This window comes from Nansenia antarctica (genome assembly GCF_963989245.1).
Source record: "Nansenia antarctica genome assembly, chromosome: 4".
NCBI lineage: Eukaryota > Metazoa > Chordata > Actinopteri > Argentiniformes > Microstomatidae > Nansenia > Nansenia antarctica.
The window spans coordinates 62,406,692-62,429,816 of NC_137689.1; the positions used below are offsets into that span (position 1 = coordinate 62,406,692).

At 49.6% G+C, this 23,125-nt stretch overlaps 1 protein-coding gene across 1 annotated transcript; it reads right to left on the reverse strand.

Moving 5' to 3' along the window:
• Positions 1–840: 840 nt before the first annotated feature.
• LOC308156227 (uncharacterized protein) lies at positions 841–22,707 on the reverse strand (the record flags this gene model as incomplete). The annotated part of the gene is made up of 18 exons (XM_080529577.1): positions 841–993; positions 1,495–1,576; positions 2,085–2,169; positions 5,264–5,401; positions 6,004–6,147; positions 6,353–6,451; positions 7,024–7,222; positions 7,434–7,440; positions 7,570–7,736; positions 8,158–8,237; positions 10,155–10,317; positions 13,556–13,705; positions 17,437–17,554; positions 17,711–18,147; positions 19,472–19,580; positions 21,708–21,828; positions 22,066–22,320; positions 22,653–22,707. 18 exons carry the CDS (start codon positions 22,705–22,707, stop codon positions 841–843), a joined length of 2,562 nt encoding a protein of 853 aa, XP_080385703.1.
• Positions 22,708–23,125: the final 418 nt, after the last annotated feature.

Sequence of the window (23,125 nt, forward strand, 5' to 3'; positions counted from 1 at the left end):
CTCTGGGATCATGCTCACAGGAGGTCCAGCTACAGAAGCTGGGGATTCGCTCCTCTCTCTGGTTGTTGGAAGGACAACACTAAAGGCACCATCAAGAGGGCACAACAGCGGCTATACACCCTGAGATGCCTCAGGAAACAACACAACAAGAAGGAGATACTGGTGGCCTTCTACCACGGCGCAGTGGAGAGCATCCTCACCTTCGGCATCTCCAACTGGTTCCACAGCTGCACAACAGCGGAGAGAAACGAGCTACAGAGAGTCGTGAGAACAGCACAGAAGATCACCGGCGCCCCCCTCCCCTCTCTGGAGGAGCTGAACAAAACACGCTGTCTCAGGAGGGCCTCCAAGATCTCCAAGGACCCGACCCACCCTGGGCACGAACACTTTGTCAAGCTGCCCTCGAACAGGAGGTACAGGACCCCGGCCGCTAAGACAAACAGACTGAAGAACAGCTTCTACCACAGGGCCGTCAAGGCCCTGAACACAGAAAAGGCCTAAGTTCTGGGCCCAGGACAGTCCGGACGGATAGTATGGCAGCTAGTGCTGAGGCACAAACATGTACATTTTCAAGCCTGCAAACTGTGACACTTTATAATGTGAAAAAATACTTTCTTGTGCAATATGACAACCCTAGTTGACTATCTGTGCAGTATAGTACAGTGGATTGTGTACATAGCCTTTATTGATGTAAACCAGCTCCTTACCTTCTTGTGATTTTATGCATCTATGCTTTTTCTAAAATGTGTTTCTTTTTCCTTTCCTAAACACCAGGGGAGCCTCCCCTCCTAAATTTCGTTGTTTGGTACCTGTACTGTAGCAATGACAAATAAAGTCTATCTATCTATCTATCTTGTTGATTGGCTCCTGGTCCTGTGTTTCCTGGTCCTCTGTAGTCGTTGGAGTGATGTCACCCATCATGGCGTCCACCTCCCAGGGGTAGACCCTGTCACAGAAGCTCTCTCGTTGCAGGGGGTGGTTGAAGGGCTGGATCTGGGGGGTGACATGATCACACACGTTTCCAAAAGGGAATGGTAAAGACAGTAGGAATGATGGAAACTGCAGCCTGTTGGGCCACCCTAAAGGAAGGTTCATTATTCACTAGGTTCTGGGTACTAGGAATAAAGTTATAAATAAACTGAACTGTAAATAAACTGTAGACATTTTAGAGAATTACAGGAATACATTACTCTTCTTCAAACTATGGTGAATTGGTGGTGTAAGGGTTTGTAGTCCATATCTACATTGAATAGGACAGATGTTAAGCATTTTAAGGTGAGATTGTGTGATTATACCTTGTAGGGTATACCTTGTATATACTCTGAGAGGACCAGAGGGAATAGAAGAGTGAATAGAAAAGTAAATAGAACAGTGAATGGTGCAGTAAATAGAAGTGTACATAGAACAGTGAATAGAACAGTGAATAGAACAGGTGTATAGTATGTTAAGGTGAAGGGATGTGAGGTTTTATGGTATGATGTTATTGTTGTTTACCATGTGACCAGTCTGAGAAGACCAGTGAGCCAGGGAACTTTGACCAGGGTCAGGCACCATCTTCTCCATAAACATTCTCCACCTACCAATCACATTATAATGAATAATCATTAATAATAATATTTTAAAAAGCTTACAAAAAGCTTTACTCTTAATTCTTGGTATTTACATTTGCGTTTGGCTTCCATGGCTTAGAACAGAACAGCCTGAACACATGACACACACACACACAATAGGTCTGAAACCAGACTGTCAACAGTTGCTTACAAACCACAGGGCTAACCTGAAGCATACTGTGCTGGCTATTTCTCGTTTCCAGCACTGTTTCAGCTATGGTATATATATATATATATATATATATATATATATATATATATATATATGGTATATATACACATGTAACCAGAACAGCTCAGTACAGCCCATCACAGCCCAGTATGGCCCAGTATGGCTCAGTACAGCCCCGTTACGGCTCAGCTTGGCTCAGTGCAGCCCTGAACAGCCCAGTACAGCTCAGTACGGCTCAGCTCAGTTCAGACCTGCGGGGTGAATTAGGGTTTAAAGGTGAATCCACCATTTTGAGGACCTACTGAATAACACAGAAGAGTCCCGTGAAGAGGATGATGAAGATGCTGAGGCCTCCAAAGACCCCCAGCAGGAGGATGAAGGGGCGATCTAGGGGGTGAAAGAAATATATATACATAATAAACAAATAATTTTGTGCAATCTATAATATGTAAACAAAGGCTTTTATTTATCTTGAGCAGAATATAACTATTAATGTGTTCAATCAGCAGATGTGGTTTTGTTGGAACACGAGTTTGAAAAGCAGGTCAGAACAGATGCACTGAATGAATATACCATACTATAGTAATACACTGAATCAATGTATAGGATAGTAATATATTGGATCAACATGCTATAGGATAGTAATATACTAGATCAACTTACAATAGGATAGTAGCATACTGGATCAACGTACTATAGGATAGTAACATACTGTATCAACGTACTATACTTGGTGAGTAAAACTATAGCCCCTTTCACACATACAAGCCTTCCCAGTAGATTCCATGCAATTTCCAGGGTCGGCGTATGTCTGAACGTGACTGACCAGGGAAATCCGCCCAGGCAATTACCCGGGTGGAGACCATGTATAATGCCATGCAATTTACTGGTTACTCACTGTATGCCTGAATGGAAGCCTGAACATTGCCTGGTCTGTCTCCTTTCACAGCTGTCCTGCATCGTGCAACCAGCAGGGCAGAGCGCATAAGAACTGCCCCAGACTCTGAATATCGCTACTGCTAAATATAATTCCACAACTGGACACTACTTCATTTCCAATCACAGTGGAGGTAGGATATATGGCAGATATATATATACAGTATATATGGTATATGGCAGTCTGATCGGCTCCACGGTTCTTTGGTGGAAAGGCATTTTCAGCAAAGTTAAAACACGAAAATCTGTGCTCACTACCTTTTCCAGTTGAACATAAACTAAACTATTTCAATGCTGCTACTGTTTGCGAAGTTACAAGTTCCTTACATCCCACCATTTTTTTCAAAGGATGCAAAGTTCTATACGTTCATAGCCTATGGAGACGTTTTAGTTGATCCCAAAGTCTGTTCAAACCCAGGCAGCGAGACCAGTAAAAAAACACAACTAGATCTTCTATAATTCTAACTGGATAGTACTTCTTTTCCAATCATAGTTAGTTAGATTACTTATTTAGCTAGCTTACTTTTACGTATCAAATGTACATTTTGTGATATAGACGCAGTGCACACCGTCTCCTCTCAGCTGTCCTGCATCGCACAGTTAGAGCCTCTGTGTCTCTACTCACTGTGGGAACGCCTCCTGCATGACCTCACCAGAAGCTCAATATCATTGCATCAGCCCTCATTGGCTGGCCCAGATGACGCTTATGTCAGGAGGGGAGGGACCCTCCTCCTTTATAAGGCATAGACAGAGCGTCAGTCGCCCACTAAACTTCTCCGCAGACGGCTGAACCGCCAAGTTAGCCTGTCTGGGGAAGACCAACTCCTGTGTGGGCCAGCTGAAACGCTGCTGTCACAGACTAACGCGGTGGCGTCTTCAGCCATACCTGGACCGAGCTGGGCGGACCTAGTTCCTTCAAGCCCTGACACCGGTTTCCTGGTGCTGGATGACCAGGGAGATGAAAGCCCTACCGCTGCTCGGTACATCCCAGAGAGAGATGCGTACAACGATGAGGGAGAGTCGCCCAACTCGGACCTCATCTTGTCAATCGATGATGAGGAGGAATCCCACTTCCCCATCAGTAGGCGCGGGGCTGCAAAGCTCCCTACGCCGGACGGAGGTAACCAACCCTCCGCCCGTCTCCTCTGGACCTTGATATGCAAGACATGTGCAAGCAAGCGGCTAACAGGCTGAATATCCCATGGCCCGTCGCCCAAACTGAAACTGCTTTGACGGGAAGAGACTGCAGATGGCGGCCAAGACGGGTAAACAAATGATGCCGTTCTTCCCGGAGCTACTCGACGAGATACCGTCAACGTGGAAAGAACGGCCATTCAACGAGAAACACCCCGTAGTTGGGGGTTCTCAGCTGGACTGTGAGGGGATGGACTCCTTCGGCCTTCGCCACATTCCGTCGATCGAGCCCATGGTAGCAAGCCATCTGCACCCGAAGGCTTCCATGTCTTCATCCCGTCCATGTCCGCCAAATCAGACTGCTTCCAGTCAAGCCTTACCGATAAGTGCTACAAAGCAGTGGCTCTGTCAGAGAGGGCTCTCAATGCCTCTGCCCTTCTGTCAGCCTACCAGGCTGAGCTGGAGGAGGATATGACTTCCAACACAGATTTCCATTCTCAGGGAGAAAGGAGCTAGAAGAATTGTGCCTCTCAAGGAGAACCACAGCGGGTTCTACTCAAGGTATTTTCTGGTCCCAAAGAAAGGGGGGGGCATTAGAGCTATTCTAGACATCCACGCTCTGAATCAGCACCAAAAATACAGGTTCGGGTTGTTGACATACTCCTCCCGTTGCGTTTTATAGGTTCACATTAATCGACCTGAAGGATTAATAGTCTGCACGTGGGAAAGCCAACGTGCCAAAGCCAAATCTTTCCCATTGGATAGTGGGGTCTATTGCCTTGGCTTACTCTAGTAGGGGCCTCCATCCTCCCGCGGGCTTACATGCGCACTCTATTAGAGGTCTAGAGACCTTGTGGGCTCTCTTTAAAGGGGTTTCTATTCAGGAGGTGTGTGCGACGGCACACACATTTGCTAGATTTTATAGGTTGGATGTCACGACACCAACTCTAGCACATTCAGCACATTCAGTCCTCAGTTTGGGTTCCTCTTAGGACGTGGCTCCTAGTGTGTGAGGGTCCATTGGGGACAGTTGTTGTTTTGCAGGCATGTCTGGCAATACAGGAGTGAGTATTTTCCCACAGTGAGACACGAAACGAATACTATGAAAGAGAACTTTAGGCTATTTAGTATAATCATTACTCATAGCATTATGAGTGAGTATCTCACCAGTTCACCCTTCTTGCTACAGAAGCGAGGAAGAGGTGTACTTGAATGACGACTGCTCTGTCTACGCCTTATAAAGGAGGAGGGTCCCTCCCCTCCTGACATAAGTGTCATCTGGGCCAGCCAATGAGGGCTGGCTCAATGATATTGAGCTTCTGATGAGGTCACACAGCAGGCGTTCCCATAGTGAGACACTCACTCAACCTCCTCAGAGAGCCGGGGTTATGTAAACAACCTAAATACTTACTGTATCTGTTTGTTGTGAAGACAGTGATGCTGCTATTGGTTGACCCAGTAACAGCGGTGGCCATGACATGAACTCTGTATTTCCTGCCTGGTTGGAGATGTTCTAAGATGACCAGCTTCCTGCTGTTAACAGTTACATCTGAGAGGAGAGAAAGGCAATCATGTTTTAATTGATGTTTTATTTCTACAGGGGATATTTTATTTTATTTTTTTTTTTTTTCTCTCCAGATTTTATCCCTTTTTCACCCAATTTGGTAGCCAATTGAACCCAACCTAGCATCCAATTATCCCCTGCCTATTGCGTAGGATCCGCCGCACGACCCCGTGGCCGGCAGCCTCAGAGGAAATCGCCAGGCAGACTAGCTGACTGGCTCCTCGAGCCCAGCACCGTTATTCCGGCACCCCGGGGGCGGTGTTGCGCGACGGATCCTTGTCCGGAACTATTCCTATACCGCCCTCGGGTGCGGCCGCTCAATATGCCGCTCCCTGTGTGTGCCTCGGCCATATCCGGATCTGGCGAGCTGGGATTCGATCCCAGTCCCCGGTGGGCAGCTTGCACTAGTGGTTAGTGCTTAGACCGCTACACCACCGCGGGGCTCTACAGGGGATATCTTACTGAGACCGGACACCCTTACTGAGCCCTGTAGGAACAAGGTATAGTATCTGGCTATCTCAGTTTCTATCTGGCCATTCTCACATAAACAGACAAACAAACAATCAACAGTTTATAAGGAGACATACTCATCTCAGGCTCTGTCTCTATCTGGTAGAACACCGTGTAGTTGACCACCGCTCCGCTACAGTAAGTCTGTGGCACCGCAGTCCAGTTGACCCAGGCGCTCCGGTCCTCAGCTTCCACTTGGACAGAGGAGATGTTCCCTGGAGCTGGCACACAGGAAGAGGAACCGTTACACAACAGGATCTGAACATGGAAGGTGCCGGCTTCCCAGGCACAGATTATGCCTACTCCTTGGCCTGAACTGAAAAGCTATTTCAATAAAGATCTAGTCCAGGGCTAGGCACTTAATCTGTGTCTGGGAAACTGGCTCTAGACACATGAATAAAAGTTAGAGGAAAATGTGTTCTGTACCTCTTTCTTTGGAACAGATGCATGTAACATGTTCCTGTCCAGTCTTGTCATTGTTCAAAGGAGTTACTGTTATAGTGTACTGCTTAAAAGGCTGCAGGCCTGAGAGAGAGAGAGAGAGAGAGAGAGAGAGAGAGAGAGAGACAGTGAGAGGAAGAGAGAGAGAGAGAGAGAGAGAGAGAGAGAGAGAGAGAGAGAGAGAGAGAGAGAGAGACAGTGAGAGGAAGAGAGAGAGAGAGAAGGAGAGAGATAATAGCTGTTTGGAAACATCCCAATGTTCTGTAGGTCTCTAAGTGCAAACTGTGGATAAGAATAACAGGCTGAGTGGTGAGTGGCTGTAGAGAAACCCAGTCTAGCACCATTAGTTGTTAAAAGTCTCCCAACCACAATGACAAACTAAAAGAATGCAGCAGTGGGCAGTTTAATCTCAAACAGCTGGCACTGATTGACTATGGCATATGAAAAAACATATTGTTCTCAGTTTACAGCATGTCAGACAGTTAAGCCAACACATCAATATAACACAGAATAATCCTCTATCTAGCTTTCCACCCAGCCACCCGCCCACCATCCTTCCATCCATCCACCTATCCATCCCTCCATCCATCCACTGACCCATCCATGCATTAATCCATCCATCCATCTTTCCTTCCTTTTCATCTCAACCCACTCACCAGTCAGTGAGATGTGAGTGTCTGGTGTCTGTGTCCAGGTGTAAGTGGTTCCATCTGTGGTCCAGTCTACCATGTAGCTATGGACCAGCTGTTCAGGGAGGGTAGAGCCAGGGGCAGGGACAGGGGGAAGGCCAGGGGCAGGAGCAGCCCAGCTGACCTGGATGACACCATCATGGGCCGAGGTGTGGACCTGTCTGACCTGAGGGAGAGCTACAGAACACACACACACACGCACACGACAACTGTTACAGCATGGTCGTATCTACATCAATGTTACAGTACATCATAATGAAAAGCAGAAGAACAATTAACATTATAATCGACTAACAATAATAACTGTATAATGTAAAAATAATACTGTATTGTAATTTGTAAACAAAGAGATGCCCAAAGCCACCTCAGCATTACGCTTGAGGACTAAAGCACAGGACACAAAAATATCAGATTGTACATGTTGTCATGGTGTGTACTAACGTATTTTGCTACATGTTAACAATGAGGTACAGGCAACTGAACACTCATAGGAGGACCTAATCTTCTGGAAACGTGATGTCATGGCTGTAGGCAGCCAGGGTGATTCTGTGTGCCTCCTTGTCCAAGGTAACCCTAATGTTATCTCTAGTTGTGTTGAAATGTTTGACAGGTATGGGGTTGTTGTCAGTCATCACTCTGACTCTGTAACCATCCACAGCCTTGCATGCCGGTGAGATGCCCTGCACAGAGAGAGGTCGAGGACAGAGCAGAACAGTACATCACAACCATTCAGTATTATCCCAAACTCCTTTCAGAAATCAGTGGGTCTGTTTGGAGTTATATTTGGTCATCGTTTTGGGAATGGAAATGTCTTGTAATGTTGTACTGCTTTGATTGTAACCTATACAGGATAGGAGGAAATTACATAGGGTTGACATTGACCCTTGTGTTGTGATGAGGGTAGCCCTGCCTGCCTGTTACTTCTAGGCCCAGATATAGCCATTGAACTAGGAGGATGTCCTCTTGGTATAACACTTCAGTCTGTGGCATCCATGAGCGAGGTCCCAGGTTCAAACCCCCAGCCGTTACATATAGGCCCCTTCTCAATTGTTCTCAAGAGTTCTCAAAACTCGTCTTGCCCTCCTGTGTGTGTCACCTTACCTCCCACATCAGGTGTACCCTCCTCCCGGTGATGTCAGAAACTTCTATCTTCCTCCACAGGTTCAACGGTATAGAGCTTACTGTTCAGAGAAACCAGGGGTAAAAAACCATCTTAGCACTAGTTCAAAACCATCTTAGCACTAGTTCATTGTAGTCTATGATCCAAAAGACGATAGTGTTTTAGCCTGTTTCTATCATACAGAGATTATTAAAAATGTAAATGTTTCCCATTTAGTCTACTATACTTCATGCTACCAGACTCAGACCTCTACCAGACTCGCACCTCTACCAGACTCGCACCTCTACCAGACTCGCACCTCTACCAGACTCACACCTCTACCAGACTCACACCTCTACCAGACTCACACCTCTACCAGACTCGCACCTCTACCACTCACACCTCTACCACTCACACCTCTACCAGACTCACACCTCTACCAGACTCACACCTCTACCACTCACACCTCTACCACACTCACACCTCTACCACACTCACAGCTCTACCACACTCACACCTCTACCACTCACACCTCTACCACACTCACACCTCTACCAGACTCGCACCTCTACCAGACTCACACCTCTACCACTCACACCTCTACCACTCACACCTCTACCACTCACACCTCTACCACTCACACCTCTACCACTCACACCTCTATCACTCACACCTCTATCACTCACACCTCTACCACACTCACACCTCTACCACTCACACCTCTACCACACTCACACCTCTACCAGACTCACACCTCTACCACTCACACCTCTACCACTCACACCTCTACCACACTCACACCTCTACCACTCACACCTCTACCACTCACACCTCTACCACTCACACCTCTACCAGACTCACACCTCTACCAGACTCACACCTCTACCACTCACACCTCTACCAGACTCACACCTCTACCACTCACACCTCTACCACACTCACACCTCTACCAGACTCGCACCTCTACCAGACTCACACCTCTACCACTCACACCTCTACCACTCACACCTCTACCACTCACACCTCTACCACACTCACACCTCTACCACTCACACCTCTACCACTCACACCTCTACCACTCACACCTCTATCACTCACACCTCTATCACTCACACCTCTACCACACTCACACCTCTACCACTCACACCTCTACCACTCACACCTCTACCACTCACACCTCTACCACTCACACCTCTACCACTCACACCTCTACCACACTCACACCTCTACCACACTCACACCTCTACCACACTCACACCTCTACCAGACTCACACCTCTACCACTCAGACCTCTACCAGACTCACACCAGCCTCAACCAGACTCAGCCCCTAGCAAGAGACTAGCTTCCATCATTAACTATTCATAATCACTTTATGCTGGTTCCTCTGTTTCCTTTTCCTCCCACAGCTCTATCAACGGGCAGCCGTAATTGTTTTCAGGAAGTCATCACATGATATATCAAGTCAATACAGGAGAACACGTAGTACCATTCAACAGTAATACTGAAACTGAAAACAGGCTATTGTACAGTTAGCTGTCTCAAGCAAGACCATGTACAATATATGAAATAATATATATAGAAATGAAGAAACCTTCAGAAACTTTCAGAACCTTTTCTTTAAAGAATGTATGATCAGGAAATGTGTAAAGGTGGTGATTGGTTCACAACGTTGCTCTAGACAGACTAGATTTCACCAGCCCTGTGTGTCAACTAAAGTCACAGACCGTCTCCTACCCGTACGACAAGTATCAATACTCATGTGATTTAAGGGATAGTGTGTAAACAGGATTCCAACCTTGTTTCTCACACCTCATATCCAATCAGTTGAGGTGAAGAGGCTTGTAGAGAAAAACACATTTCTAAAATATTATTCAGGGTCAGGAAGGTTTCCAACCTCTCCAGAGCCAGAAAGTCAATCCATCCAGCCATCCATCCATAAATCCATCTACCCATCCATCCATCAACTCATCCATATTTTTGATTGAACAGTGTCTTACCATTAAGTGAGGAGAGGGCTGTCTCTCCACTGGTCCATTCGCTCCAGGGGGCGTGGCCTAACGCACAGCGCACCGACACTGTGTGGTTGGTGCAGGGCTCCACCTCCCCTGTGGTCAGAGAGCCCAGGATGGCGTTCACATTCATGGACGTGTTGATCACATGCTACAGGAAGTGAATAAACAGAAGAGAAAACAGAGACATCAGTGACACACACACTTGTCACTATAAATAGCTCAGCTCAAACTTCTTTTTAGATACATGCTTTTTCAGGGAACTAAGATGGCTTCGTTTTGTATTGTTTTTCTGAGAAAACAGAGCTATGCTGACACAGAAGGAAAATAAACAAAGTCTTACACTGGACTCTGGACTCTGCACTATTAAAGCTTTACTGTCCAATGTCATGACAACTGGACATTTGTTCTGCTCTAGGAAACAGAACTATGTTATGTTATGTTAATTTCATTTATAATGCGCCCCCCATCCAACTTTTACATCGGCCCGGGGCGCAGCCCGGGTAAAGGAACAGATAAAGACAAAGACAAGGAACACAGAAAGCAATCAGACACAGACGACTTAAACGTAAAACTCAGGCATACAATTCACAACAAATAGGGAGTAGATTTAGGGAGTCATTTTGGAAGAGGTGGGTTTTTAACTTGGCTCTAAAGGAGTCCAGAGTGGGGGCAAACTTGATGGAAGAAGGGAGCGCGTTCCACATGTTATGCACACCTTGAAACTGGAAAAGCCAAATGTGGTGGAACCCCAGAGAAACAGAGACAGAGGCCAGGAGAATATATAATGATTTATTAAGGATGATATAAACAAAGAAATAGGCCCTACACTAACTAGTGGAAAAACAAACATAAGGTGTGATGCAGGCGATAGTTATGGGGTGTGTAATTATACTATGTGTGTGTGCGTGTATGAGGTCAGGGGTGTTGTATTATGTGCTGCGATACTACCCTAGTGAGCAAAGTCCGAGATCCTTTTCGGGCCAGGGAGAGTGATCCATGAGAGAGTAGTCCAGAGGGGAGTCCAGGGGTCGAGCCAGGGAGGGAAATCCAGAAGAGAGTAGTCAGAGGGGGTCCATACAGAAAGTTATGTTCAAGCGTTGGATCTCCGTCTGTAGCAGGGTTAAGTAGGCGGCTGTCCAGGTGGTGATTGGGACAGCTGGGCTGAAACGTAATAGCCCACACCTGCTGCAAACAGAGCCAGAGATCCGGCCCACTCAATCCGGCCGGGAGGGGGCGCCAGAACGAGGCTCACGGGGGCGTGTCAGATTAGGAGGCACAACAGTACCCCCCTCCTCAAGGGAGGCACCGGACGACGGACCCAGGGCCCCGGGGTTGGCTCGGTAGAAATCCTCCAATAAGGACGGGTCGGCGAGATAGGACGCAGGCACCCAAGTCCGGTCCTCGGGCCCGTAGCCAACCCAGTCCACTAGGTATTGAAACCCGCGACCCCGGCGGCGGACCTCCAGTAGTTTGTTTACCGTCCATACCGGGTCCCCATCATCCAGGACACGGGGCGGCGGCGGAGCCGGGCTGGGGGAAGACAAAGGGCTGGCGGCCACAGGTTTAAGCTGGGAGACATGGAACACCGGGTGTATTTTGAGGGAGGGAGGAAGGGTCAAACGTACCGCCGTGGGGTTGACGATACGGTCCACGGGATAGGGACCAACGTACCGGGGGTTGAGTTTCCGGGTGGAGGTTTGGGAGGTCTGGAGGGGCAGGTCCCGGGCCAACAGCCAAACCCTCTGACCTGGCTGGTAGTCAGGGGCCGGCACCCTCCGCCGGTTCGCGCTCCGCCGGGCGCGCTCGGTGGCGCGGAGCAACGCCGCCCTGGCGGTCCTCCACACGTTGCGACACCGGCGGAGATGGGCCCTGGTGGTTGGGACCGCCACCTCCAGCTCCTGTTGGGGAAACAGAGGGGGTTGGTAACCCAGGGAACATTCGAATGGGGACATACCAGTGGCGGCGCTCTCCATAGTGTTGAGGGAGTACTCCACCCACGGCAGGTATTTCGCCCAGGAGGAGGGATTGTGGGCGGAGACACATCGGAGAGCGGCTTCCAGAGCCTGGTTGGCACGCTCGGCCTGCCCATTGGACTGAGGGTGGTACCCGGAGGTGAGACTGGTGGTGGCCCCAATGCCTCTGCAGAAGGCCCGCCAGACCTTGGAGACGAACTGGGGGCCCCGGTCAGAAACCACATCCGAGGGGATCCCGTGGAGGCGTACGACGTGGAGAGTTAGGAGGTCCGCCGTCTCGGCCGCTGTGGGCAGTTTCGGGAGGGGAACGAAGTGGACCGCCTTGGAGAACCGGTCCACGATGGTGAGAATGGTGTCGCACCCCTGGGAGACAGGGAGCCCAGTAACAAAGTCCACGGCGATGTGCGACCACGGTCGGCTGGGCACCGGGAGAGGCTGCAGGAGACCCGCAGGAGGCCGATGGGAGGCCTTACTACGGGCACACACCGTACAGGCGGCCACAAACTCCCTGGTGTCCCCCCTGAGATTGGGCCACCAGAACCTCCTCCCGATGAATGCCGCCGTCCGCCGCTCGCCGGGGTGGCAAGCGAAGCAGCTGGAGTGGCCCCACTCCAACACCCTGGCTCGGACAGCTGTAGGCACAAACAAACGGTTAGGGGGTCCGGTCCTAGGGTCTGGTTCGGCCCGCTGAGCCTGTCTCACCAAAGCCTCGACGGGCCAGGTTACGAACCCCACCACCCGGGACGGGGACAGGATGGTATCTCCCCCCTCAGCGACACCCGAATCCGCCTTGGGGAACTGGCGGGAGAGAGCATCAGCTTTGACGTTCTTGGAGCCGGGACGGTAAGTAAGGGTGAAGTCGAAACGACTAAAAAAAAGAGCCCAGCGGGCTTGTCGAGAGTTGAGCCTCTTGGCGGACCCAAGGTAAGTGAGGTTCCTATGGTCAGACCACACCAGGAACGGTAGTTTGGCTCCCTCCAGCCAGTGTCTCCACTACCTCAGGGCCTCGTGAACCGCCAGCAGCTCCTTGTTGCCCACGTCGTAATTTTGGGCCGCGGGTTCGTAGCGCCGAGAGAAGTAGGCGCAAGGGTGTATCTTCTGGTCCTCCCCCGACCGTTGAGAGAGGACCCCCCCGATCCCCGTGTCCGAAGCATCTACCTCTACGATGAACTGTCTCTCGGGGTCGGGGTGGATCAGCACTGGCGCGGAGGAGAACAGGTGTTTTAGTGTGCCGAAAGCGGTCTCAGCAGCGGCGGTCCAGCAGAAGGGCCGTGAGGTGGAGGTAAGCGCAGTGAGCGGCGCTGCGACCTGGCTGAACCCTTTAATGAACCGCCTCACAAATCCCGCGAACCCCAGGAAGCGTCTAAGTTGGGTCCGGTCCGTGGGCTGAGGCCACTCCACGACGGCCTTGACCTTGGCAGGGTCCGCCCGCATCTGTCCGTCCTCCACCACATTACCCAGGTAGGTGACCGAGCTGGTGTGGAAAACGCACTTCTCCCCCTTCACGAATAAGCGGTTCTCCAGGAGTCTCTGCAGAACTAGCCGGACGTGCTGGTGGTGCTCCTCCACGGGCCGAGAAAAAATAAGAATGTCGTCAAGGTACACAACAACAAAAATGTTTAACATGTCCCGAAGGACATCGTTGACCAGGGCCTGGAAAATAGCAGGGGCATTAGATAGACCAAAAGGCATGACGCGGTATTCAAAATGGCCGAGGTGGGTGTTAAACCCGGTCTTCCACTCGTCCCCCTCCCTGATGCGGACTAGATGGTAGGCGTTACGTAGGTCCAGCTTGGTGAATACCTTGGCATGGGTGAGGGGTTCGAAGGTGGAGCTAATGAGGGGAAGGGGATAACGGTTCTTTACAGAAATGTCATTCAAAGCCCGAAAATCAATGCAAGGTCTGAGCCCACCGTCCTTCTTGGATACGAAGAAGAATCCAGCCGCGAGGGGAGAGGAGGAGGGCTGGATGATACCAGAGTTGATGGACTCCGTAATGTAGTTACGCATCGCCTCCTTTTCAGGGAGTGAGAGGCTGTAAAGTCTACCTTTAGGAAGGGTGGCACCAGGCAGGAGGTCTATAGGACAGTCATACGGGCGATGGGGTGGAAGGGAGAGTGCCTCGTCCTTGCTGAACACCTGGGCTAGGTCGTGGTAGATGGGAGGAACCCCGGTGAGGTCAGGCGGAGTGATCTTAGACTTGGGGTCGCTAGAGGGAGACAGGGCGGAGCGAAGGCAGGAGGCGTAACACGTACCTCTCCAGCCTAGGATCTGGCCCGAAGCCCAGGAGATGTGAGGTTCATGTCTCTCGAGCCAGGGTCTACCCAGCACCAGGGGAGACGTGGGGGTCTGAAGGACAAAGAACCGGATCTCCTCGGTATGATTCCCGGAGATCGTAAGAGATATAAGCCCAGTGGTGTGGGTGATAGTTCCTAGGGAACGGCCATCAATGGCCCTAGGCATGATGGGGCGGTCTAGAAGGACTAGGGGGATGCCCGCCTGGTGGACTAAGTTTTCATCGATTAGACAACCATCAGCCCCGGAGTCGATGAGGGCGCTGACAGACAGGGTGTCCTTCCCCCAGGTGAGAGTGGCAGGGAATAGGCGACTGGGGGTGACCTGGGGCTGAGAGAGAGAGGTGTTGCTCACCAGTATGCCCCCTACTGGTGAGCTGGGTCTTTTGGCCGGACAGGACACGCCCGGATGATGTGCCCCTCCTTGCCGCAGTACAGGCACTGCTTGTTGAGAAGCCTCCGTTCTCGCTCCTCTCGCGAGAGCCGAGAGCGGCCGATCTCCATGGGCTCCCCAGCCCCGGAAGTAGCCACGAGAGGAGGCAGCATGGGCAGAGAAGGGGGCGGGGTCGTTCCGGCGCGATAGGTAGTGGGGCGCGTGACAGCTCGCTGGACGCGGTCGGTGCGTCGTACCTGGAGGCGTGCATCCATCCTAAGGGCCAGGGTAATCAGCTCATTAAGGGTGCCGGGATCGTCGCGCACCAACAGGTCCTTGATGGAATCATGTAACCCCTTGTGGAAAAGGTTGAGGAGGGCTCCGTCATTCCAGCCTGTCTCCGTGGCTAGAGTACGGAACTCGACCATGTACTCGGCTACAGAGCGGGAACCCTGGGAGATGGCTAACAAGCGGCCGGTTACATCCTGCCCGTCCTGGGGGTGGTCGAACACGAACCGGAACTCCACTTTAAACAGGGGGTAATCCGTGGAGTATCTTGAACTTCTCCCGACAGCGGCTATGGCCCATTTGAGCGCTTTGTCAGCGAGTAGAGACATGATAAACGCTACCTTGGCCCCGTCGGAGGAGTACTTGGAAGGCTGGTGCGTAAATACTAATTCGCACTGGGTCAGGAAACCCCGACAACAATCAAAGTCACCATGGAATGGAGCGGGGCTGACTAACCTGGGTTCCCAGTGAGCGACAGGAGGATAGAGCGAAACGGGGTTCACAGGATCGACCGGGGGATTAGTCATCTGCCCAGATATGGAACTCGTGTCAGGGGGTGGTCTGCTGCCAGCGGCGATGAGGTCCAGAGAACGCTGGATGGAGGCGAGAGACCCGGACAGGGCGTCCATCTTCGTCTCGAGACTATTTACAGCCCCGACGGTGGCACGGGTGGTATTCTCCAGTACGGCTATCTGGCCTTGGACCGTGGGGAAGGCCTTCTGGAGCTCGGCCTGCAGACTGGTAAGTTGCGTAGCATGGCTATTTACCTCTCTGCGTAAATCTACGACTAATGGGAGAACCCCAATACCCGGGGAACCACCCTTGTTCTCTGGAGTTCCACCTTGGCTCATAATGGCTTGAACATACTGTTATGCACACCTTGAAACTGGAAAAGCCAAATGTGGTGGAACCCCAGAGAAACAGAGACAGAGGCCAGGAGAATATATAATGATTTATTAAGGATGATATAAACAAAGAAATAGGCCCTACACTAACTAGTGGAAAAACAAACATAAGGTGTGATGCAGGCGATAGTTATGGGGTGTGTAATTATACTATGTGTGTGTGCGTGTATGAGGTCAGGGGTGTTGTATTATGTGCTGCGATACTACCCTAGTGAGCAAAGTCCGAGATCCTTTTCGGGCCAGGGAGAGTGATCCATGAGAGAGTAGTCCAGAGGGGAGTCCAGGGGTCGAGCCAGGGAGGGAAATCCAGAAGAGAGTAGTCAGAGGGGGTCCATACAGAAAGTTATGTTCAAGCGTTGGATCTCCGTCTGTAGCAGGGTTAAGTAGGCGGCTGTCCAGGTGGTGATTGGGACAGCTGGGCTGAAACTTAATAGCCCACACCTGCTGCAAACAGAGCCAGAGATCCGGCCCACTCAATCCGGCCGGGAGGGGGCGCCAGAACGAGGCTCACGGGGGCGTGTCAGATTAGGAGGCACAACACCACAGGGTCTGTGCTATCACCGCAAAGGCACGGTCACCCTTCCTCTTGAGGTTGGTACGTGGGACCCTCAGGCTGAGTTGGGCGTCGGACCTGAGCCTGGGTCTGGGCCTTGAGGAGGTAGACTGGTCCAGGAGGTCCTTGATGTATGGTGGGGCGAGACTGTTGAGAGCTTTAAAAACAAAGGTGCAGATTTTGAACTTCACTCTCTTCTTCACTGGGAGCCAGTGAAGGGAGATGAGGACAGGGGAGATGTGGTCCCTCATTTTGGTGCCTGACACCAGCCTGGCAGCGGCATTTTGGACTAGCTGCAGGCGGTAGATGGTCTTATCAGGAAGTCCCGCATATAGTGAGTTGCAGTAGTCGAGCCTAGATGATATTAGCATGAGGACGACCCTCCTCAGGTCGCTGGGGGTGAGGAAGGACTTGATCTTGGCTATGATGCGTAGTTGGTATAGACATGCCTTCACGACGGAGCTCACTTGTCGGTCAAGGTTAAGCTCGGAGTCAAAGATGACACCGAGGTTCTTGACATGTGGTCTGACAAGGGTGGACAGGCTTCCCATGTTGGTGCTGAGCTGAGTGATGGCGGTGGTGTTGCCGATGAGGAGGATTTCCCCCTTGCTCTCATTCAGCTGTAGGAAGCTCTGGGCCATCCACTCCTTCACATCGCGGAGGCAGTCCATCAGGCGCTTCAGATCGGCGGGGTCGTCAGTGTTGATTGACAGGTAGAGCTGGGTGTCGTCCGCATAGCAGTGGAATGAGATATTGTAGCGTTGAGGGATTAGACATAGGGGGAGCATGTAGAGGGAGAACAAGATGGGCCCGAGGATGGAGCCCTGAGGGACCCCACAGGTGAGGTTGGCTTGTCTGGAGGAGCAGTCTGCTATGTGGACGGCGTAGGTTCTATTGTTGAGGTAGGACTTGAACCACGACAAAGCGGTGTCGGTGATGCCAACCTCCTGCTGGAGGCGATCGAGGAGGATGGCGTGGTCTATGGTGTCAAAAGCTGCGCTGAGGTCCAGGAGGACCAGGGCAGCACATTTCCTGGAGTCTGCGATGAGGAGGAGGTCGTTCCAAACCTTTAAAAGTGCCGACTCAGTGCTATGGCCAGGTCTGAAGCCAGACTGAAACTTCTCCAGGATGTTGTTCTGTTGGAGGTAGGGCCACAGCTGGCTGAGGACAGCCTTTTCCAGGAGCTTGGACACGACTGGGAGCTTGGAAATAGGTCTGTAATTACTGGGGTTGGAGGGGTCCAGGTTAGGTTTCTTGAGGAGAGGCTGGACCACAGCTTGTTTGAGGCTGGGCGGAACAATGCCAGTGGCCAGCGAGCTATTGATTATAGAGAGGATGTGTGGCCCTATCGTGTCGAACACCTCTTTGAGAAGGGGGGTAGGGATGGGGTCCAGAGACGATGAGGCCGGCTTCAGTGCAGCGGCCATCTTGGAGAGGGCTGGTAGAGTGAAAGGACAGAAGCTGGAGAAAGTGGATGAACATCCCAGTGTGACGGCTAAGTCCTTGGTGGAGTGCGGGATGTTTTTTCTGATGTTGGTGACTTTGTCAGAAAAAAAGGATAAAAATTCCTCGCACTTAGCCGGGGATGGATCCTGGATGACGGTAGGGGGGGGGTGAACAACGGTGTTGATTGTCCTGAATAACACTCTGGGGTTGTGTGAGTTGTTGGAGATGAGAGTGGCAAAGTACTTAGCCCTTTCAGTCTTTACCACCTTCTGATAGGTCCTCTGCTTTTCCCTCATGACAACTATGCTTTTCCCTCATTTCAACTATGACACTGCGCAGAGCAACAGACAGAGATCTTACCATTTAGATAAATGGTAAATTATAAAGCTGCATACTGTACCTGGGCATATTTGACTTGACAGTTTATTGACCAGCCTATATAACGCTCTCCTTCAGGTCTGCTCCATTCAACCCTCAGACGGTTGAACAGTGGAACCACCTTCACCCTCTCAGGATGGTCGACCTTCACTGTGAAAGCATCATCCCCAATGTTACGGATAAGATGGCAATTTCTTAGAAGTAACATACAAGTACATTCACAAGACATACAGGTGCATCTCAAAATTTGTATTATATTCTCGAATTTAATTCAAAAAGTGAAACTTTCATATATTCTAGATTCATTACACAAAGTGAAATATTTCAAGCCTTTTTTGATTTAATGTTGATGATTACGGCTTACAGCTGATGAAAATCAAAAATCTAGTATCACAAAAAATATTAGAATATTACATATGACCAATCAAAAAAAGGATTTATAATACAGAAATGTCGACCTTCTGAAAAGTATGTTTATTTATGTGTTGCGTCTCTCCATTTTGTCCTGCATTCAATGTTCCTCTATATTTCCTACTCATACCGTCACATAGGCTATATTCCAATATCCACATTAGTGTACCACATAGAATAAAGAAAAGTATTGGTATAGTGGTATAAAAGTATTGGGATAGTGGTATGCTGGTGAGGACATTGGAACACAGGCAGTTTTAACGTGTTTCTGCTCCGCAGTGTCTCGTAGGAACAGCAGCCGGCACACTCTGTCTGTTTCTATTCCTCGCTCTCTCTTTCTTCCTCCCTCTCTCTCTCTCTTCCTTTCTCTCCCCCTCTCTCTCTTTCTTCCACTCTCTCTTTCTTCCTCCCTCCCTCTCTCTCTCTTCCTTTCTCCCCCCCCTCTCTCACTGTCTCTCACTCTCTCTCTCTCTCAACTTTACCTCCCCCTTTCCTCTCTATCTGTGTGTATGTGTATGTGTCCACAGGGTGCTGGATGAAATCCTAGAGAAGCTGGTCCAACTCATACAGGAAGATACACACACACACACTCTCTATGCATTTTGATTACATACTTGTTTGCCATGGATCCAGTGGTTGTGTGACTGAGTCGACCTCCCAGGCAGTGGTCGTAGCTCTCACAGTGATGTGTTGAATACGGGACAAGATGGGCATGACCGTGAATGTACACGACCTTCTCCTAGAAGTGCATGTATCGCCCTCCCAATTTCCACCGCCATTAACTTTCTCCCTACATAGAGACAGACAGGTAACAACCCCTACACAGAGACAGACAGGTAACAACCCCTACACAGAGACAGACAGGTAACAACCCCTACACAGAGACAGACAGGTAACAACCCCTACACAGACACCGACAGGTAACAACCCCTACACAGAGACAGACAGGTAACAACCCCTACACAGAGACAGACAGGTAACAACCCCTACACAGAGACAGACAGGTAACAACCCCTACACAGAGACAGACAGGTAACAACCCCTACACAGAGACAGACAGGTAACAACCCCTACACAGAGACAGACAGGTAACAACCCCTACACAGAGACAGACAGGTAACAACCCCTACACAGACACAGACAGGTAACAACCCCTACACAGAGACAGACAGGTAACAACCCCTACACAGAGACAGACAGGTAACAACCACTACACAGAGACAGACAGGTGACAACCCCTACATAGAGACAGACAGGTAACAACCCCTACACAGAGACAGACAGGTAACAACCCCTACACAGAGACAGACAGGTAACAACCCCTACACAGAGACAGACAGGTAACAACCCCTACACAGACACAGACAGGTAACAACCCCTACACAGACACAGACAGGTAACAACCCCTACACAGAGACAGACAGGTAACAACCCCTACACAGAGACAGACAGGTAACAACCCCTACACAGAGACAGACAGGTAACAACCCCTACACAGACACAGACAGGTAACAACCCCTACACAGAGACAGACAGGTAACAACCCCTACACAGAGACAGACAGGTAACAACCCCTACACAGAGACAGACAGGTAACAACCCCTACACAGAGACAGACAGGTAACAACCCCTACACAGAGACAGACAGGTAACAACCCCTACACAGAGACAGACAGGTAACAACCCCTACACAGAGACAGACAGGTAACAACCCCTACACAGAGACAGACAGGTAACAACCCCTACACAGAGACAGACAGGTAACAACCCCTACACAGAGACAGACAGGTAACAACCCCTACACAGAGACAGACAGGTGACAACCCCTACACAGAGACAGACAGGTAACAACCCCTACACAGAGACAGACAGGTGACAACCCCTACACAGACACAGACAGGTAACAACCCCTACACAGACACAGACAGGTAACAACCCCTACACAGAGACAGACAGGTAACAACCCCTACACAGAGACAGACAGGTAACAACCCCTACACAGAGACAGACAGGTAACAACCCCTACACAGAGACAGACAGGTAACAACCCCTACACAGACACAGACAGGTAACAACCCCTACACAGAGACAGACAGATAACAACCCCTACACAGACACAGACAGGTAACAACCCCTACACAGAGACAGACAGGTAACAACCCCTACACAGAGACAGACAGGTAACAACCCCTACACAGACACAGACAGGTAACAACCCCTACACAGAGACAGACAGATAACAACCCCTACACAGACACAGACAGGTAACAACCCCTACACAGACACAGACAGGTAACAACCCCTACACAGAGACAGACAGGTAACAACCCCTACACAGAGACAGACAGGTAACAACGACTACACAGAGACAGACAGGTAACAACCCCTACACAGAGACAGACAGGTAACAACCCCTACACAGACACAGACAGGTAACAACCCCTACACAGAGACAGACAGGTAACAACCCCTACACAGACACAGACAGGCAACAACCCCTACACAGAGACCGACAGGTAACAACCCCTACACAGAGACAGACAGGTAACAATCCCTGCAACACCTGTGGTGTGACCCTGAAGACCTGTGTTAGCACTGAGCACTTAGGCTTGAGCTCAGAGGGCTAGCACAGTTGTGTGGTGTACAGAAGGTCACAGGGACATGCAGCTGTTGGTCATTCAGAATGTGACAGAGAGGAATGTTGAGGCCAAAGTGGATATAGTAACAGGAAGCTTGGAAAAGCACGTGCTGTATATCAGGGGAGGCTGGTGGAGGTAGATATCAGAGGATGGGCTCATGGAATTAAATGAGGAATGGTATCTAAGACTTCCTCATTCCATTCATTACAATGAGCCCGTCCTCCGATTTCTACCTCCACCAGCCTCCCCTGTTGTATATACACATGGTCAAAACTCACCATTTCCTATAGACTGTGTATTTTACTTTCAATGAGGAATCATTCATGTTGTCCTCCCAGTGACATGTAAAATTACTTGATGGTGATGTAGACATGACACATGATATGTTACTGGGTCTCTCTGATGAAAAAGAAAAGAAAAAGAAAAATATGATAAGTCTCAAAAAAAGATTAATTCAAATGGATGGATTTAACAATGAATGATGATGAGTCCTTGGATGACGTGCAAAAACAACAACAAAAGAAAGAGTCAGTGACTGAGTGAGAGAGAGAGAGAGAGAGAGAGAGAGAGAGAGAGAGAGAGAGAGAGAGAGAGAGAAGCTTAAAGATTATAAGCGATCCTCCATATTGTACTAACGGTATGTTTTGATGATGGTCCCACCCAGAACCTGCTCAAAAACCAGGCTGTGGCATTGGACCGTTGCCCTGTGCAGGGAGAAGTTCCCCAGGGCCACAGCAGAGAAGGTGGAGTTGATGACCTCATAAAGGCTCTCATCCACCCTCTGGTTGTTCAGGGTCCAGTAGATCTGGCCGTGGTTGTGAGGGTGATCTTCACCACTGCACGTGTTCCTGAACACAATGTGGATGTGGGAGCCCAGCTCGATGTAGGGGTCTTTGGGGATAACTTCACATGTACATCCTTCACGCTGTCCTGTTGTTGGAACAATTAAACATAACGGAAACTCTGAACTCTGAAATATGACAAACATCTTAAAGCACCTAACTGTAAGGGTTATGGACAACTCTAATTTGAAATATGAAATCCCAAATGATTTCATAATACATGTACATCTATCATCATTATCAATAGGGTATCAAAGATCTTTAATGGGCCATAACAAGCGCTTCGGTTCCTATAATCACAGAATGAACCTACTACAAGTGAAGACTTCAGGTCTATCTGTTACAAGGTTTGCTTTGATCCTTAGAGCAAGACAGCCTTACCTTTAGAGAGTGCTAATAACACTAGCAGCATCAACAGGACTGGAGTGGAATACATCTTTCTCTGACTCTATAGGCAAACACACAGAAACACAAATACATTATAGCAGTAAAGAATTAAGAGAATTTTATTTCAAAATATATTTTAAACATCGACCAGAAAATCGACAAAAAAAAGTTAGCGTGTCAAGTTCATGGTAGACGTGAATCTATAGAATTTCATCGCGCACAGCACCACCCCGAATGTATTTTATGTGCGCAAGAATTACGCACTGCCGGAAGACACACTAGTATAACCACTGCGGTAGTTCAACATCAAATACCACAAAACTAACGTTTAACCTATGACTATATATTATTTAAAATACCGAAAAAACACTCAGAAGGTCGAGAAACAACAAAATAAACTAGTGCAGTATTCTCCCTCACATCCCGCTCGTAAGGCAACTGTACTTACCGTGTCCCGTGAAATGTCG